At 47.3% G+C, this 18775-nt stretch overlaps 7 protein-coding genes across 7 annotated transcripts; 3 read left to right on the top strand and 4 right to left on the bottom strand.

Moving 5' to 3' along the window:
- Positions 1-601: 601 nt before the first annotated feature.
- On the top strand, positions 602-1750 carry N7537_006149 (uncharacterized protein; the record flags this gene model as incomplete). Its single annotated transcript, XM_056897206.1, has 3 exons — positions 602-618; positions 673-704; positions 750-1750. 3 exons carry the CDS (start codon positions 602-604, stop codon positions 1748-1750), a joined length of 1050 nt encoding a protein of 349 aa, XP_056752991.1.
- A 1605-nt stretch (positions 1751-3355) lies between these two features.
- N7537_006148 (uncharacterized protein) lies at positions 3356-5141 on the bottom strand (the record flags this gene model as incomplete). The annotated part of the gene is made up of 3 exons (XM_056897205.1): positions 3356-3793; positions 3853-4366; positions 4435-5141. 3 exons carry the CDS (start codon positions 5139-5141, stop codon positions 3356-3358), a joined length of 1659 nt encoding a protein of 552 aa, XP_056752990.1.
- A 1643-nt stretch (positions 5142-6784) lies between these two features.
- Positions 6785-8148, bottom strand: N7537_006147 (uncharacterized protein; the record flags this gene model as incomplete). Its single annotated transcript, XM_056897204.1, has 3 exons — positions 6785-7093; positions 7147-8009; positions 8058-8148. 3 exons carry the CDS (start codon positions 8146-8148, stop codon positions 6785-6787), a joined length of 1263 nt encoding a protein of 420 aa, XP_056752989.1.
- A 749-nt stretch (positions 8149-8897) lies between these two features.
- On the bottom strand, positions 8898-10463 carry N7537_006146 (uncharacterized protein; the record flags this gene model as incomplete). Its single annotated transcript, XM_056897203.1, has 2 exons — positions 8898-10046; positions 10095-10463. The coding sequence occupies 2 exons, from the start codon at positions 10461-10463 to the stop codon at positions 8898-8900; spliced, it is 1518 nt and encodes a 505-aa protein (XP_056752988.1).
- Positions 10464-12468: 2005 nt separating this feature from the next.
- Positions 12469-13123, top strand: N7537_006145 (uncharacterized protein; the record flags this gene model as incomplete). The annotated part of the gene is made up of 3 exons (XM_056897202.1): positions 12469-12757; positions 12836-12943; positions 13014-13123. 3 exons carry the CDS (start codon positions 12469-12471, stop codon positions 13121-13123), a joined length of 507 nt encoding a protein of 168 aa, XP_056752987.1.
- Positions 13124-13401: 278 nt separating this feature from the next.
- N7537_006144 (Rieske [2Fe-2S] domain protein) lies at positions 13402-14784 on the bottom strand (the record flags this gene model as incomplete). Its single annotated transcript, XM_056897201.1, has 1 exon — positions 13402-14784. One exon carries the CDS (start codon positions 14782-14784, stop codon positions 13402-13404), a length of 1383 nt encoding a protein of 460 aa, XP_056752986.1.
- Positions 14785-16480: 1696 nt separating this feature from the next.
- N7537_006143 (uncharacterized protein) lies at positions 16481-18026 on the top strand (the record flags this gene model as incomplete). Its single annotated transcript, XM_056897200.1, has 2 exons — positions 16481-17000; positions 17086-18026. The coding sequence occupies 2 exons, from the start codon at positions 16481-16483 to the stop codon at positions 18024-18026; spliced, it is 1461 nt and encodes a 486-aa protein (XP_056752985.1).
- Between the last annotated feature and the right edge of the window lie 749 nt (positions 18027-18775).

The following is an 18775-nucleotide window of genomic DNA, read 5'->3' as shown; positions in this document are numbered from 1 at the left end:
GTATGCCTAGCCTCAGCTACCGCTTGGCCGATAGCAAGATGGACGCAGAAAATCAGCGTCTTGTGTATCGGGGTTACCGGAGATATACGGTGTTCGGGATGATTTTGGGAGGAGTATTCATGTAGCCTCTACAGGCCTAGTCATGGTTGCAGCAATTGAAGCAAAATCAAAACCCATTTGTCATGTTATAAATCTACAGCTAGGACTTCTACATACTCTGTTGCGAATCCTCATCAGCATTTCAAGATCTTGTTCGCTCTTTTTGACCTAAAATATGTTTACTAACTCCATGCTTCTTGTTCACTTCTTGTTCAATGCTTGTTCACTTCTTGTTCACTTCTTGTTCACTTCTTGTTCACTGTTCTTACCTACCAGGGGCACCTTCCAAGTCCATTACCTTGGGCACCTGGGTAACCTATCGTTACTGTAGATACAATAGTGCCTACCTCATCTATAGTGTAACTACTTTGTTGATCTTGCTGTCTGATTTCTCTTCTTTTTCCTCCCCTCGACTACTTCAATATTACTGCTTGGTTACAGTATACTCTTTCGATAATTCTTTTTTTTTGTTTTATAAAGGGCCTTCCGTAGTTTTGGCACAATGGTAAATTCCTCGCAGTGAGTTGATTTATCGTATTCGATCTGTCCATGCATTACTGACTGAATTTCCAGGGCTAGCGAGAAGAGCGTCAATCAGACGCAAGGTATGTCTCCCCCTCCCGTTGACCCTAATGCTAACATCCCTACAGATAAAGCTGCCTCTGCTAAGGAGTCCAATGCTCCGTCCCCGATCGATGGTGTGGCGTGGTCACTAGATTCAACATCTAGTGGCGTGACCCCCTCGGTCAACAGTATCACCGTTAAGGATCTGCTTCCGGTGATCCAGAAAATGAAAGGGACTCTCGAGCGAAGCCGGTTGATTGTCGATCAAGAGCCGATTGACAATAACGAGGACTTGAAGGGCATGGCCGGTGAGAGCGACGACCCCTGTGGTGATATGGAGGACTTGGAGAGGACCGTCCGATCGGCGGAATTCTACACTCTCTACGGCGATTATATGGGGCGGGTTTGGAATTGCCTCGAACTCACTTCCCGCGATGTCGACGGTTTTTGGCCATCTGGAGTCGTTGCTGTGGCCGAAAAGCTCACGCAGGAGGAGGGGTTTGGGGGAGGGGAAGTCTCAGAGACGCTGGCGGGGGTGTTGCAGCGTCTCGAGAAGCGTGGGCTTTCGGTCAGCAGCGACGTGGCCAAAAAGGCAATCTTTGGATATGCGAAACGCAATCTGATCTGCCACGGAGCTCCCCGTCGTCTCAACGACAAGGACACTCGCAATACAATTGCGAGCCATGTTGCAGGCTTGGAGAGGCTTCTACCGGATGATCAGAAAGCGGATCACAGCCATTGGACACGCCTCGTTAAGCTGTGGAATGAGCGCGGGAGTTACCTGGAGGATATGCGAAAGTCTGCTCCAGAGACTTCGCTATCGCCGGTCCAGGATGCATCTCGTTTCCTCGCCAGCCCGCCCCAAAACGCCAAGGAGAAGGAAGAATTCACACAAGCGCTGGAAACAGGCTTGTTCCAGGACGAGCTGGATCTTCTAAGCCGAGAAGGAGGGCCCCGCAGACAAGATACGCCTCGTCGCACGCGCGAGTCGACGAGGTCCGACCCACTTGACGGTGTGCCCAGTAAGCGGAAGATGGACTTGACTCCCTCGCCATCTTCCCTTCGCCCTCTGAAGCGACAGAAGTGAAGGCTACTTAGCAGAGGTTCCGAATTTCCACGACGACGACGATGGGGGATTGGGGGATTGGGGGATTGTCGGATTGGGAGGGAAGGATGGGGGGTGGCTGGCTGGCTTTTGGTTGGTTGGGTGGGGCTGGCTGGTCGGCGTTTGTTGTTCGATTCTTCTGTAATTTTGTACATAGGTCAGTATAGAGTATATAGAGTAGGTAGAACCCTGGTGACGAGCTCGCACCTTAACGTGGTGCCGGGGTCTAGTAGTCCTCCATGGGCGAAGCCAAGACGAGCTCATTCTTTATAATGTTGATCTTTCTTTCTTTCGTGTGCTTTACTCTATATTAAATCCCAAGTGACCGTGGCTGTTAGAAAAATGGTGGAGAAAGTCATAATCTCATCTACTAGCTAGTAGTATATTCAATAGGTTGAGCCGAGCCCGGGGACTCACTATTGGTCTCATCTCCCAGTCAATCAATATCGTCGCATCTGTGCACCGCACATGGGTGATACCAAGCCTGGGAACTGCCTATGCAGGGAAGGTGAACAACCTTGGAATCGCAATTTGTTGTCGCCATTGAACCTGCCGAGGGATATAGGCACATCTCTATGTAGAGGTTTCGTCACACAATCTGTCACCTGTTGCTTAGAGCTCTGCATTTGCTATTTACAGTTCCTTTACAAATTGAGACCCCGACTCCACCAACGGTTTTTCATCTTATAACACTCTGGGCAACAGATCACACGGCCGTTCTCTCGTCAAACCATGCGCCCTTTGGGCTCAAAGGCCCCATAGTACCCAAATCACCCACAAAAATATGCTCCTTAAATCAACACGTACTGCTCAAAATTCTTACAAACAACCCAAACCATTTCAAACAGTGATTATGATTCCTGAGGGAAGAGGGAAGAGCTATTAAAGATCAAAGCGATGAATAATTCCGCAGAGTGTTCACAGAATGCATTCTGTCGAGCCTCCCTCGACGTGCTCCTCCACATGATCCCTGAGATATTTTCCTTGAACAGCACCCCGAGACTTACCTTTTGGTGTGTCATAGCAAAGATGGGTTTGTTAACCGACTGGAATGTGGAATGCTGAAGATTGCATTCCCCTGGGCTAAGGGGTTGAAAATGTCAATATGACTGTGCCTGTCATCAATTCTATGGTGGCTGTGACTCCGGCATCTTTGAACACCGAAGACTTACATCCTACTAGATATACTCATTTCACTCTATTGGGAGAGGTCTACTGTATGAGTCGTCGAAGTGTAAGCTTTCTTGAGAAATGAGATTGTTGCTAGAAGCCAGGTTCTAAACTACTGAATTTGAGATTTGACACACTTGACTCTTTCCATAAAATGCCCAAAGTGTAGGTTCTGATAACTTTCTCCAGGAGTTGCGTGGCATCTTTTCAAGCTAAGATATACTTGGCGCCAGAGTCAGCCCCGACAAAATCCCTCTATTGCGATTCGGAACAAAGGGCAAGCAAGCCGAGCGAGCAGATGATCAATCAAGTCCATATAGCTTCACGAGAAGATATAATAACCGAACGGGCTCGAAATCTAGGCTGAGCGACATCTACATCTCGCCAGCAATGAACAATAAAGAAAAATTCCTCCACTCAGTTAGACTGATGACGCGTGTACTCCTTATTGGTAGTCCAATCCCAATAAACACCGTTAGCCCCATCCCCCTCCATGATCCAAGCATCACATCCCGCCAGGAACGGCTTCTCAAAGTCATCCTTGAAGTTGGCCGCCTTGTAAAATTCTATCGTCTTGTCCTTGTCCATTTCACAGATTGGTCCGCACCAGTATGGGCGTTCATCAAACCCGTACGGGTGGAGGATATCCCCCTTCTTCGAGTAAATATAGTCAGGGTTGTTGATAGTTTTACCAATATCACACACAGGGATAGTCCAGAGACCTTCCATGCTCGCACCCTCCGAGTAAACGTTAGCACCGGAAGCGAAGATGTCGCCCATACGACTGGTAAAAGTCGACACGCTGTAGTTGTTGCCAGCAGCCTGGAAGGACTTGAGAGAGGACTTGATGGCGTCCTAAAGAGGCGAAAAGGTTAGTATGCAATGTATATTATGTGCTTGTTGGGATCACATACCAATGGGTTGAGATTCTTCCAGAATGGCCCGGCGCCGCCATCCTTCTCGTACAGAGGAGATGCGCCCATGCGATCTGATCCCCAGGGCCGAGCAACCCATCCATCATGCTTCGACGATGCGACCTTCTGCCTCTGCCAGTAGTACAGATACCAGGCGTGGTTGTTCTCATCGCAGATAACATTGTCGCCGGAGTCTGCAATACCTCGGCCGATATCCTGGCCATCGCCGCAGTCGCCACCACCGAGAATAAACACACGCTGCATACGCCATAGAGAGTTGATCATCATCGACTGCATGATGGCGATCATGGAAGCCCGAGCTCCGTTCTTCTGCAGTCCCGGGTAGTTGACCCACGCTCCGCCTTGGAGGTAATTGCGGATATCGCCACCAGAGTTTCCGTAGCCGTGTCCGAGCATCAGCTCGTTGTTGGTACTAATGAATGAGCCTGCGATATCAGTCACCGCCTGCGCCATAATATGGCCGAGATTGGCCTGTGTGATATCAGACGTGTCTCTGTACAAGAACAGGTTAGTAATCGTTATAGTCAGAGATCCATCTCTCTCGGCTAGGGAGGGACTCACGTTGAAGAAATAGCTAGAGTGGCTGCACCAACTCCACCGCTAAACATGCCCGAGGCTGCTCCCGCGATGACGGGTACAAGAGTACCCTCCATCATGGACGAAAGAGCAGGCGCACCTAAACCGGTAACGGCGACACCAAGCACGGTGGCGATTGCATTCATGATCTCCTTTAGGACCGTTGGATCCCACGCATTCTCATCATGCCAGAAGTTATTCACGATCTCATCGTTGTCGAGGGCCGCAACGACGGCAGCGATATTGAACGATTGCTCCAGGCCCAAGAAGAAGCCGTGGAGGTTATTGAGCGCCTGCAGAACATAGTACGTTTCCTCGGTACTCTTGCCTAGGGCGTTAATCTTGGGGTTATTGCAGACCGGGATATCGCAGTTGGCGTCGTTGCCGTTATTCTGGCACGACCAGCCAGGCTGGCCTAGTGCGTATTGGCCGAAAGCACCGGCGAATCCGTGTGCATTGCTTGTCCGTTTGTCGGCGTTCTCGGTCCACCAGTCATTAAGCCAGTCGTCCGTCTTAGCCTTGGTCCATTTCTCAATGGTAGGATTTTTTGTGAACTCTCCGACTGGACCGCAGGGGTCATCACTGTTGTCTCGGATACTTTTGTTGGAGAAGGGGCCGTAGGGGACGGCCGTTGCTTGGAGGACAACCGTTGCCCATGTGCCCATGGAAAGTAGAATAGATGCGGAAAACATGTCACTGAACAGTCTAGACTAGACCGAATGTCCGACTACTTCTGATGTGAAAGATGAGTCTTCTGGATATCCTGAGGTATTTTGAGGTATTTCAAGGTTCATATATGTTGATAATTGCCGCTATCAACAATAGGGAAAGTGGATTTGGGGTACGATCGACAATATCTTTATTCTCTTGGCAGTCTGGGCATCTGCAGGGGAATTAGCACTTTCTATAAAAGCACATAGCGCGAGAACAGCAAAACTGTGCCAGTCATTTTATTTCCTGCAGTAGACATGTGGATGTGGATATGAAGTGCTCTCTCATAATATCAACTCTCCATTCTATATGCCCCAGAGTATCAAATTGCTGCTAGATGATTTCGGACCAGGAGATTGCCGGGGAGCGGTAGTTTATCGCTACATCAGTCAACATAATTCGAACCAAAAATTTAGCCGGACTTCGAGGTACTCATTCATGGATTCAGGACATTGTTCAGAACATACCAAACCATTAGACCGCGGCGAATTCTTATTGAGAGACAAATCCAGTGGACCAAATTTTAGCTTGGCGTCGTCGATATTACCGATCAGTTCAATGTCATCTAAAGCGAACCTTGTAACGCCCTTCTTGCTGATCAGGGCTGGTGGAGAAGACAAAATTATCTTTTCGATAGGACGTGGCGATTAATGGTCCTCACTTATTGCATAGGGTTGCAATGGCTGCTTGGCATCAACATTTCCATGTTTGGCCCCCAGCCGCAATCCCTTGTTGTTGCGTTTGGATCGAGGTTGAGCTCACCGGCATAATCATTAGGTAGTACGCGTGGGGCTGTATGGGGTTGGTTTGAGATGAAGTGTTTTGGAAGGAAGATGCATTGCATTCCGAGATTTTGAGCAGAGATAGACCAATATATAAGTATGGAAGAATAAAACTTGCTAATATCCGTCACTTGTTTGTCTGACGAACGAGACATCGCGAATTGAACACGATCTAAAAGCATCTCAGCCGTGGCTTAAGCCCCCAGAATTAATGTATGACTTGTTTATCTCTTATTCGTCAGACTAGCCAATCTACGTCTAATTTTACAATATATAGGTGCGGAGTACATAGACAGTGATTAGCCAGCCCGAATCCAACCCTAAACCCATATTGGTTACCCATGGGGCACCATCAACCGTTTTTCACTGTATGAATTTCCTAATCAGGCTATGCCAAGACGTGTAGATCTGCTAGTGCAAATTAAAGAAGTTTTGTCTGTTGCAGTTTTGGTCTCCGCAGGATCTCGCAAGATCCACTCATCACTGGTGTCGCGTGGCTTGGGAAACGAATGTAAAAAGACATTTACTCTCGTTTGGCCAAAGGGATTTGTAGAGATAACCCATAGACAAAGATCATTGTTCATAGGATTTAAATCGCACTGTGTTGATATGGTATCACGAGAGGACTGCTAAGCAGTCGAAAAGCACTTTATGCGGGGTAATATAGCAAATCTTAGTCGCCCCCCGAGCGAAACGAGAAAGTTCTACTAATCCCAAGTTTTGGCAAAATATACATGCATTTCAGTGCGAAATTTCTAGATAAACTGTTTTAGGAATACAATAAATCATGAACGTAGAACAGACTTGTCTATCAGGCATAAGATTTCAAAAGCCAACGCCTTTTATTCCCTCTTTTTCGAAGACGGTTTGGGGAACTTTCGCGTCCGACGACGTAGCACCTCCATTCGTTCCTCCATGGTCCAGTTAACTTGATCACCGATAGGGATCATACATTTAGCCAAGAACTCGTAGTTCTTCCGAAGCAGATTCACAGTAATGAAAATGTAATCGACGTTTCGGAAGACCAGAGCATCTTCCTTGGCATAGACATCCTTCTGCTTGAGGAACGCGACAGGGTGATCTCTCCAGTGGCGACGCGGGTTCAAGTGGTGAGAAGTGTGGTAGCCGTCATTGAAAGAGAATCGGTTACTCTATTATTTGTTAGTCTCGATCCCACATGTTAAACAGGATGGTTGAAACTCACCGGAACATCAATCAATGTGATACTGGACAGGTAATCCGAATCAGGGTCGGCGGGATCCACAAAAGCATGCTGGCCCCAGTTACCGACCATCAAGCCCAGGCGCATGACAGTGAGGGGAAGAATGAACACGAACGTGGTAGCGCGCGCATTGACGTAGTTGTAGAGCATGTAAATAGCAACGTAGCTACCTACCTCCCAGAAGGCACATTTGGCTGCATACTTGAACTGGCCCTTTCTCCAGAAGTACATTGGGAGTTCCAGCCAGATGAAAAGGATGAACCGGCCCACATAGGTTAGGAAGTCAGGGACGCTGTCGCGGTCGTAGTACATTGTTGTGCTCAAGTCGTCCCCACCGTTACCCTCAACGTGGTGGTGCTTGATGTGGTGGTAATAGTAAGAGTTCCACGTGTGTCCGTGCATGGGGTCCAGCAGGTACGGGAAAAGCGTGTCGAATAGATATAATTTTGAATTCAAGACTCCATTCATGTGGATGTGTTGGTGCTTCATCAGGGTGAAAGCGCCACAATAGAAGCCTTGCATGAGCCAGTGCAAGGCACCGTGGAGGTAAGAAAATCGGTAATATAGGAATGCAGCACTTGGGACAATAGTGGTGAAGTAGAGAATAAGGTGCGTTACCATGACCACATCGGTCTGGTATCGCACGATGCCCTTTGCCCAGTTGATGTATGGCGTGAGCACGTACTTCTGGATGGGGGCGGGTAGCTTGGCCCGCAGCAGCGGGGTATCCCAGAATTGGGAGATGGTGGGATCAAATTCTACATGAGAAGGATCGTTGAGATTGTGAAGCTTTTGGATTGTCTCTTCCGTGCTCAGCTTGTCCAATGACTGTGCACTTGTTTTGTCTGGATTTTTGTTAGTTTAGTATTTGATCGACAATGCAGGAGCGTTACCATTTGAATTGGGTTGAGGCTCAACGATAGCATCGATCACCAGCCGATCTTGGTATGTGAGCTGGGGATCTGTGTATGTAGAGGGATCCATGATGCCTTAGTACGGCAAAGCAGTGCTAGTCTTGTCAATGTCCAATGTCCAATGTCAAATGTAATCTAACAGGTAGGCACTAACCCGTGTCCAAGAGTGTCTTGGTTGTAACAAGAATTCGATAATTTCCGGAATTTCAGGGTTTATAAAGAACATAGAATGATCGATGCCTAGCGAGTACGCTGGATAATTTCCCAATCAGACAACGCGTCAGGGGCGCGAAGAGATTTCGGGATTCAACTGTGGGTCCTGGGAAGTTATGTGAAGTGTCAAAACAACCTTTTGAACGTTTCTAACATTCGATCGAGTATTTTCAATTATAGATTCAACTATCCGTTGGTGTCCGACAGTAGTAGTTTCGCTATTAATGAATCATGACTTGTGGTCTGTATATCATTCCACTCTGATTCAGGGGGCTCTTGAGCGGGAAACATTTCCCCCTGAACAACCCAGCAACTTAACCCGACTTAACACTTCGCGAAGAGATCTCCAGCTAATGTACAATCGGTATGCATGTAGAAATATACAGCTTGAATTTACAAAACCTTGGTAATTCGTAGGTTTTGGCGAATAGGATTTATGATAATTTACATTTCCTGTGGGGGTGGCCCTAGGCACAGCATTTCGAAGGTCTAAAAATAGGGGACCAAATGAGTAATACAAAGCGACATCTGGCTTTAATATCCAAGAGTTGTTATGGCAGTTACATCTATGGGTGGGAAGGGTAACATCTTCTATGCTGGAGGACTTCAAAGACCCTGGTGTACAATACCTCGTCTAGGCTGAAAAGGCCACTGCATCGTAGAAGTTGACCCAAGAACCTGACCGGCTCTATCCAGAGCACTGACAAAGAAATACCGGCCCATCGGGTTGGTAAGAACTGGTATCTCCGTCTCAAAGCCGTCTTTAGGAAATATCCCCAAGAAGACTGATCCTCCCCCGACACCCTCAATATCGGTCCCATTCAGAGACCACATAGCCACTTCCGTGGCTCCATTCCAACTCACATACACTCGTCTATCATCCACAGAAATCCCCGGCATGGTCTGAGGATGACCAACCCAGGGACTCTTCGAGATCCGGTAGCTGCGAATTTCCCCGCTGTTGAAGAATGTCTCAGGACCCATATGAACATTGCAGAGCAGAGATCCGTTCGAGGCGTATTCGGCCCAGTTCGCGTTCGGCCCAAAGCCTAGAACCACATTGCCGCTATCCAGAATCTGCATCGATCCACTGTTGTCCGTGAGAACACTATTCGGACTAATGTATTCATGCTGCAACTGCACAGTCATCTTCTCTGTGTCCAGAACCACCGTCAGGCCCCGGGTTGGACCTGTTACTGGACGACCAGGGCAGTTCCCGTTGTCGAAAATTGAAACAATCCGGCCATTTTCGTGGAACCGGGCATGGTGCTGACCATTGAAATCTGTCGCGGCGCCACCAGATAGGTCTTTGAACATATTTCCTTTTCCTCCTAACTTCCAGATCACAGCACCGGTTCGACCATCCACATAGACAATAGAGCTCATCATTCGACAGGAGATGAGGTAATTGCCAAGATCGTCTTTCTCGATACTGTTGACATGGAACAGATCCGGCGCTGTCTTTTCGCTTTTGCCATCGCCCGGCTGGAAGTGATAGTACTCCTCAAAGGTATAATGGTCCGAAGCTCGCCACTCGAATAGCACCTCTCCTGTCTGGACTTCGATCTCCTGGAACCCCGCATCAAAAATGAATTCGACTTCCGGTGGTGCCTCGAATGCCGTTTGGTTCACCGCGAAGACACCATTGATAACCAGCAGTGCCGTCCCTGAGGGGCTCAAGGTCAACTCGTGGGCATCGAGCTGCCATCCGTTTCCTGAACGGATTTGGTAAACTTCCTCGTAGCGGGAGTTTATCTAAAGGACATTAGAGCCATTCTACGATGCTGCCAATCGGCAACTCACCAATGCATAATAGCTTGAGTCTTCAGAAAGGGAGACAATATAGTCTTCTCCTCGAAATGATTGTATGTCTGCTGTGACATACCCGGTCGAATGCCAGACGAGATACCCTTTTGTATCGAGGAGCATCACTCCTGGAATGTTCACTTGCTTTCCCCAGTAGGGCACAACAGTGTAAATTCTCTCATTGTAACACTGTACACTTTCCTCGTGAACATTCAGGATAGGTCCAATGGCATTGGAGGAGTGATACAGCTGGTGAGGCCATCGATCGAACGCTCCAAGGTCATATGGTCGTGACCGATACAGTGGAGGGATATCAGCCAGTGACTCGCATGTCACCAGGAGCAACGCCACGAGTTTTAAAAACATTGGACATCGCATAGTACGGCGTGGTTAAAGAGAAACATGGCAACCGTATGAGATATGGCCCGTACCCGATGTCGGGGGTTATCCCAGCCTCCGCTGCGCCAAGCAGATCCGCGCGGGCGAAACTTTGGGGTCTTGGAGCTTTTGTTTTGGTGGGGCCGCGCTTTTATATTTGACATTTGTAGTTGTCTTTGCGGAACGGAGTAGCTTGTGCAATTCTAGAAGTTCTTGTAGAATTTATCAATTATTCTCTCGTGGAGATATTGTTCGTAGTTCTAACACGAGTGATGTGATTGTTTCACCCAGTTTTGGGCAGATAGAGTGCCAGCTGCACCGGACGAAAATATTATTAACGTTATATTGAGAGTTGCTTTTCAGGAGCAGAGAAGGAATGCATGGCGATTGTATCTTTACATTTTAAGTACAATTGGTTGTTTTAAGAGAGACTATCTAAGGATGTCTTAAGGTAGACACAATGTCACTTTGAGCAAGTTGATACTGTTAGTATTCACGGGAAATGGTCGAGCTTGATAGAAGGGGTATTGTAGGCCCATAAATATGCTTCCTATCACACCAATGGGCGTTTCAGAATACCAGAACTACAAAGTAGGATGGAGAACGGGCGATTTAATTGTGATGTATCCGATCTCATTGATCTGAAAACCCCTGCACGGTCGCACCGTACAGGGAAAATCAACGCTCATATGTCCAGCTTGCAACAGATCAATGACGATATACCAATCGATGCTAACAGGCTGTTTTTCTTGGCTATGGAACCGACCTTGGTTGCCATTGCACATCACGATCTCGCGTGGAATTGACCTTAATATTAGACCCCAACATACCATAATAACTCCACCGGTCAGTGAGAGACAATATAAATCTTAACAAAACACAAACTTCAATTGGAGTTTCCAAAAAAAAAGAAGAAGATTTTGTGACCGGTAGGGCACTATAAAAGTCAGTACGTTCATGTAACGAGGTGTGTTTATAGCGAGAGCTATCTTCGGCACGTTGAGGCTTCAAATAAATAAGTCTATGACACCATAGCCTTGGTATGGTGGAATCTGTTTGTTAACCTGTTAATAGTCGGCGATATTACTTCAAGTCCGATGCTGTGAGATTGGGATTTACAGAAGCAACCTTGGCATACAACACTCAAGATATGCGGCGGGCCTTACATCGTAGAGGCGTCCTACGGAAGCCACATGCGGACTCGAAAAACGTCTCGAACTCGAATCAATTTGAAGCTATCGGTAGCTTACAGTAAGTCCTCCTCTTTGTCTCAGCCCATTATCTTTTACAGTCATATGATCTGATACAAATAGCCTGCCTTTGCTCAGATGATTTCTCACTAACATTTTTCAGCAAATCGATTCCGAGCAAGACGAAATATGTCTCAGCCATGAAGAAAGTAATGTTACAATGAAGATGATAAACATGCTGATTATTCTCATAGATGCCCGAAGCCGACTAAGAAATGTCTCACTTCCCCTCCGCCAATTCTCTAGTTCTGCGTAGTTCCTCGCCAACCCCAGTCCCACTTAGGCTAAATGGAGTAGGATTTTCGCCACCCCGACACATCACTGGTACAGACCCATTTTTAGTTGTTCGGTTGACATCATGAGCTCCAGCGATCAATGCAATATCCGTTGTCGTTGGGGGGTGATCATCTCTCGAGTATTTTTTTTGCCCGGTCTTTTAGAATGTGAACCTCCGACTGAAAGGTCTGTACAGAAATGGACACTATTAATTTCCAAAAGAGCAAGTAATCGGAAAATCATTTGTAAAAAACATGCTATGATGTATCTCCATATCTAAAAGTCGAAAACAGTCCATGCACATAAATATTGCCAGCTTCCCTCTGACTGTTCTTTTTCCCCAGCCTCCATCTCCAATCTCCAATCTCCAGCCTCCTACCTCCTACCTTTTACCTTTACCTTTTAACTTCCACCGCTAAACAAACCCTTCCTCTTCACCTCAAAAAAATCATTTCAAAAACACAAAAATGAAGTTCCTCGCATCACTTCTTCTACTGGCTACTTCTGCCTTCGCAGCTCCTCTCACTACCAGGCAGTCCAAACACTTCCACCTCAAGTCTACCGGCGCTACCAATGCGGATCACAATGACCTATATGTCTACGCCTACCACACGGGCGCAGGTCTCAACGATGCCGTTCTTACCAAGGATGCCAGCATAGCCAGTTCTGTCTATCTGAATGGGACGAATGCACTCGTTGATTTGAAGACTGAATTCTCTTGGGGACTGATCGCCACCGGCAACACCAACTATGCTTGTGAGTATCGCCACATTGGAAAATCTTCTGTGTCACATTGCAGTCTGGAACTAACCTGATATTTTTCTTTCTCTTTAGCCTGGGAACCAATCGTTATCAACGCGGGCAGTGGCGGCAGCGCAGGGTACTCTATCAAGGGCGACAACTTCCAATGGTCGGAAAGCAGCGGCTTCGGTGGCTGGCTCGGTAAGAAAACCCCCGTCTTTGTTCTTTAATCCCCATTTTTAAGACCATGGCATTAATATCCCCAAAACAGTCTGTGATTGGTACCACAATGCGCCCCAACTCTTCTACTTGAACCGATACTACACCGCCACCATCCCCTCCAGCTGCTCCAAGGTCCAGCTGAAGGCTGAATACATCTAGATATTCCCACGGTCGCTTGGGTGATATGGCTCTTTTAATGGCACTTAATGGCACTTAATGATCGACGGTCGGGAGTCAGGGCCTCCTAATGTTTACTGTTCATAGCGATTTCAGCGAAATAATGAATATGAAATGCTTGCTTTCTATGTACATTCTGCTAGTTCAAGATTGGGATATCAAAAAAAACACACTAGCAGGAGAAATGACCAAATCGCTGATCAACCGCGTGACATCATGTTTCAACGTAAAGCGTTTCCCTTTTCTTTTATCGTGCCCGGTCATGAAGCTGCAATTCCCGCACTGGGAACACACGAGTTCTCATAATAGCGCTTGTCCATTCCAGCCTGCAAGCGCGCTTCTTCATTAAATGGTCCCCGGATAGGACCCTTAAAATGCTTCTGCACATTCGACCGGAACACCTGAACAGGATCAGTCCCCTCCTGGGCACAGATCCACGTCAACCACCGATGACCAGTAGTGACATGTGTAATTTCATCGTTGTGAATAATCTCCAGTGTCGCCACACTCTCGCCATCACCAGCTTTACGGAACTTCTCAATCGTCATGGGGTTGACATCCAAGCCTCGTGCCTCGTGTACCAGCGCGATAATACTAATTCTCGCTCGGAGGTCGTATGCAGTTTCAGTTGCCGATAGCCACAAACTGTGGTGAACTGGGAGTGAACCAAAGCTAGATCCCATCTCCTCAAGTCTGGTGCGGAGCAGGGAGAAGTGCTTGGCCTCGTCGTTCGCGACCTTCAACCAGTCGTAGAAGAATGCGCGTGGAAGTTCCTGGGACGTCCCTTCGGTTTGGAACGTTGCGAAGCGAATGCAGATATCGATAGCGAGGTCGATAGCCCACAGTTCGATATTGGCTAGCGCATGGAGCATGGAAATGCGGCTCTTCAAGGTCCCGCCTCGTCCTGCCTTCGGCATGTGGCCCGGGTCAACGGTTTCCATTTTCTCGCGCGGCGGCTGGTCTGGCGGGGCGACTGTGCCTCTGCCAAGCGGCATGGGTGAATCGGAACCCTCTCTAGCAGTGAAAATAGAGAAAAGATATGTAGCCAGCTCGATCTTGTGCTCTGGGTTGGCGGTATTGAGAACGTGCGCGGCCCAGTCACATAGTGTTGCGTCATCGCCGAGATAAATCGCCATGCCGGGATCCTCCCGACTCGCAGAAGCAGATTTAGAGACTGAAGTGGTAGCAGTTGTGGTAGCAGCAGCCTTCTCCGCAGGCCGCGGGTGCTTGAGCTTGACCTTCTCACTAACAGGGTCGACACTAGCAAGTCCCACGCTAACCCCATCTTCAATAGGGAAATCCAGCGCGACGAACTCGCCGCGCACATCCACAGGGAACGTGCAGGCCTTGATACCGACGCTGGATTCACCAGTCTCTACATTGAAATCGTATGCATGCCACGGGCACGACACGACATACGCGGAGTCCTCGATATCAACCGAGGAGTCAGCCATCGGACCGCCGGCATGCGGGCATTCTGCCTCCATGGCATAGTACGACCAGCCATCATTGGTCTCGTTAGATTTCAAGCTTGATTTGTCGATCGTCGGGAGCCGGAATAAGACCACTTTCTTATTTGTGGTTAGACGGACCACATATCGCGCCTGCGTGAAATCTGAGAGTTTCCCGCAGTTAATCCACATCTTGATTTTGGCAAGCGTCGCTTGAGGGATGTTTGGCGTAATTGGATGGGTTTGTTTGAGGCTTTTCGCCGATGGATTTTAACGGTCACGTGGTAGCTATGTATTATGGGCCCACTTTTTTATTCGGTCCTTTATATAGGGCCGTCTATTAGGGGCTTATAGGGGCACTTATATAGGAGGTTTACGGTTTGAATTTCTAGCCCAACCTTGGTCGCTATATCCACGATTATTATTCAGAAATAATAACCTGTGAGAACTAATCTCTCGACCACGTATTAATATCCTATCGATGGCAAATTTTTCGCCTAACGCGGGCTTCCGGCCGCCACCATCCTGTGTTGCCCATCCTTGAAAGGAGAAAAACGACCTGTTCAATCCTTCCCATTTTTAATAGTATTTTAGTCCTTCGAATTTTAAAGAAAGTTTAAAAAATACATGATCCAACGAAGACACAACGCAATAATTTCAGTCCTATGAATTATTCTCTGACTTGTAAATTATAGTGTAAATTATGTAATTAATATGTCACGGATACGAGGACGGCAACTGCTGAACGTATGTGTACGGAGTTGAAAATTTATTATAGTCACCTTTAGAATTCTGACTAATGAATCAGGTGAATAAAACAAAGAAAACATGGATCAAACATTGAAGAACAATATGATAAAAATCATCAGAATCAATAATACAGATGTAAAAGTTGTAGTGGAAAATACCATCCTCTCCGTACATAGGGGCATTATGAAAACTCTGCAGGCAAGTGTTGAAAACCAAATCATCAGTTTAAAATGTATATCGTAAAAGATGGAGTGTATTTATGTGCTTATCGTTTGTTGAGACTGTACTAAATCCTGCTGATTGCCCGTCCTTTCCAGTCTAATGGCTTTCACATTATATTAATATACACCAATCATATAGCTGGGGCAGGATTACTTGAAGATTAATAAGACTAATCTACCAACGAATAGATAGCGGTGAAAGCGCTGTTGGATATGTTCGTAGACTCCCAAGGTCGGGCGCATCTCGGCGAGTAATCGAGTCTTCACTATGCAGCACGGGAAAGTAAGAGTTGTCACTCACGGCGTTTGTAGGAATTCCTTTAGAGGTCGAAGAACCCCCACAAACGCCCAGGTTAAAGTGTGATTGGGGACTGCAGCGGACTTTAGACGCCTGGTTCCCCAATAAAGTGTGGGCCTCGCTTGCTGGTCTCAATTAATAGTGTCCGCAAACCAGAAAGTGTGTCGCAAAATTTCCCCTCGTCAATTAGGAGAACTATTTGACTTCCTATAATATCTAGGCTTAGAAGCCATCATACATTTACATGAATTCACTTGAAGTGACTCGACTATCTTACCGTCAATAGTGTGAAGTATTGAAAATTACGTGGTTTCAATACCGGTATTATTCACGTCTATGACATCTGCCTTCGACCACGATTTATCCAACACCTGGGCACATTCTGCGACAAGGGGGGGTTGAAAAGGTCTAGGAAATAATTCCTAGTGTTTGCTCATTTATCACCCTCGCCTCTCATCTTTTATCTTTCGACATTCCAAACTTTTCGCTTTTCAGTTCACGTTTCCATACCCAGAAGCTTACCCAAGTGACGGTTTTTACACTGCCTTAAGTGAGACCGGCTAGCCAACTCTGACGCTTAGCCAAAGGCTAACATTACAAACAGAACAACCACTTGAAAATGGATGGTGGTCCTAACCATCAGATCAAATGGGGGACGTATCGAGAGGGCGTCCGGTCCCAGCTGCCAAAATTTGAGTCCTTGCCACAGGATGGTCTCATGTTGATGCAGTCCTATCAGGCTGTTCTTGACAACGATGAGACTTTCACCCAATATTTCTCAGACGAACCACTTGAAAGTTACACGGTCGAGACACGTCTGAGGGAAACATTGGGCATTCGTCCTCCGTCTTCGTCGGACTCGGGGCCGCCTAGGAGTGAGAACGATGCGTCCATTAGCTGGGTCAACATTTTCCGACACGGCAGTTTCGAAAAGCAAAGTGACGGCTCGTACTACTGTTACGATCAAGGAAACCTCGTTCAGATTGATGAGTCACTTCACAAAAGCATCCTTCTCAACCGATGCTTCCTTCCGGCAAACTCCTACTTGTGGCCAAGTCCCACTGACGCCGAGAGGGAGTCCAGGATCACTTTGGTCATCGAGGCAGATGTCTTGGAGGAACTTGACAGAAAAATCAAATGTCCGTACTTCCTGGTTTTTTTTTTTTTTTTTTTTTTTTTTTTTTTTACGCGCGTAGGTTGTGAGAGAAATACTAATGGGAACAGACGTGGAGAAACTGAAGCGACTTCAGCTGGCACTGAAAAAACGTCGCGTCAAGCTGCAGGGTATTCGAGGCCCCACGAAAAAGTCCCGTACGCCGCAAGCCCCCAGTTCACAGTACTCTACCCCAAACGAGTCAGGTCGCCCCACGATCTCTGTCGAGTCACACTATTCTCGTGCACGCAGTTTATCCGAAAGCTCGGGAGTCTCAAGTGGATCCGACATCCCTTTCACCGTCCCTGTCTCAAAAGAGGTATCTTTTGACAGTGACAGTCATGATCATGATAATGTGGTATGCAACTCACGCCAACAAGAGCATTCAAATCCCGTCAACCTCGTCACCGAAAGCAACCAGAAGTCATTTGATACCGAAATGGGAGTGCCGGTCTCTGGACTTCTCAGCAACAGAAAGCCTGAGGTTGCACAAGGCCGGGATAGTACACAACAGTTTAAACAATTCCAAGGAGACCGGTCAGCGAAACACCAGGTCCATGGCAGCTTGGACTTGATGCGACCGCTTCCGAAAAAGCAAAAAATCGAGACTTCCCCGTCCCCAACAAATATTGAGACCAACGACCTTGGCAAAGAACTGCCAATGTGGAAAGAAAAGGTTGACACACCCATCAAACCGCAGCCCTCATCTTCCACCGCAGGAACGCGACGCAAAGGACAAAAGCGAACTCGGAATAACTTCACCGACTATGAGAAGCAGCACGCTCCAGCCTGGTTCAAGAAGCAGGTAGACGCAGGAACACCCCCGGCCGATGTTGAGAAGGCCTATCTTAAGAAGTTCGGTGTTTTCCACCGCTGGCTCACACTGAAGCTTTGGGTCGACCGGTTGGAGGAAAGAGCGGCTAAAGCAGAGACCCCAAGTAAAATCGTGGTATTGAAAGTACGACTCCCGTTGCATCTTCGTCTGGCCTTCTTGAATGACAATTCCTCCTAGCCGATTCGAGTGTTCCCAACGAGCCGGAAAATGTCACCAGCTGTAGCCGCCCCAAAACCTACTTATGCCGCCGCCCCGCCTTATGTATCCCCATACCCCTTATTCCGGTCCTCCGAGCAACCTCAGGGCTCATCGGTCATGTACGAGCTTGATTGGCCCTCCAAAACCGCTGGATCATTGCCAACCAAGAGTGGCCTTCCAAACGTGTACTGATGATAGGTGGGCCCGGGTGTCGGTTGTTGCAGGCCGTTCAACTGACATAACTTTTGAACAAGTTTTCAGTGCCCATTAAGTTTGCTCGCGGTATGTTTCATTGTTTGACAATACCCCGGACATTTGACTAATCCAAGTTCTCAGTGAATTTTCATCTAGTAGGGAGTTTCTTGTCTATGGTCTCTGGGATTCTTCGTATAACTCTTCAACACTTATCTTCATATCATGCATATGTGTAGCTACTAGTACTTCATCTGGTTCTTACCTTGTAATACTTATTACCATTGCTACTATTCGAGGGTACTCACTGTTTGTGTACCCCTTTTGTCATCACTAAACAAGTAGAGAAAATGCCATCCATAATGGACGATCTAACTAGCCGTCAAATAGTTATTGACCATACATGAGTTGTATCATCGAAACATTATTGTGAAACGCAAGTCTACATAGGTATAGTAGCAATGTTTGAACACTTCTACGACGATTTAATATCCCAATGCATTTCGACGTCTCAGGTTATCAGCGCTCAGCTCTAT

The sequence above is a fragment of the Penicillium hordei genome, assembly GCF_028827395.1.
Source record: "Penicillium hordei strain IBT 12815 chromosome Unknown utg000003l_segment0_segment0, whole genome shotgun sequence".
NCBI classification, from domain to species: domain Eukaryota; kingdom Fungi; phylum Ascomycota; class Eurotiomycetes; order Eurotiales; family Aspergillaceae; genus Penicillium; species Penicillium hordei.
The sequence above is the reverse complement of the archived record's forward strand: the minus strand, read 5'-3'. Positions and strand labels throughout refer to the sequence as shown.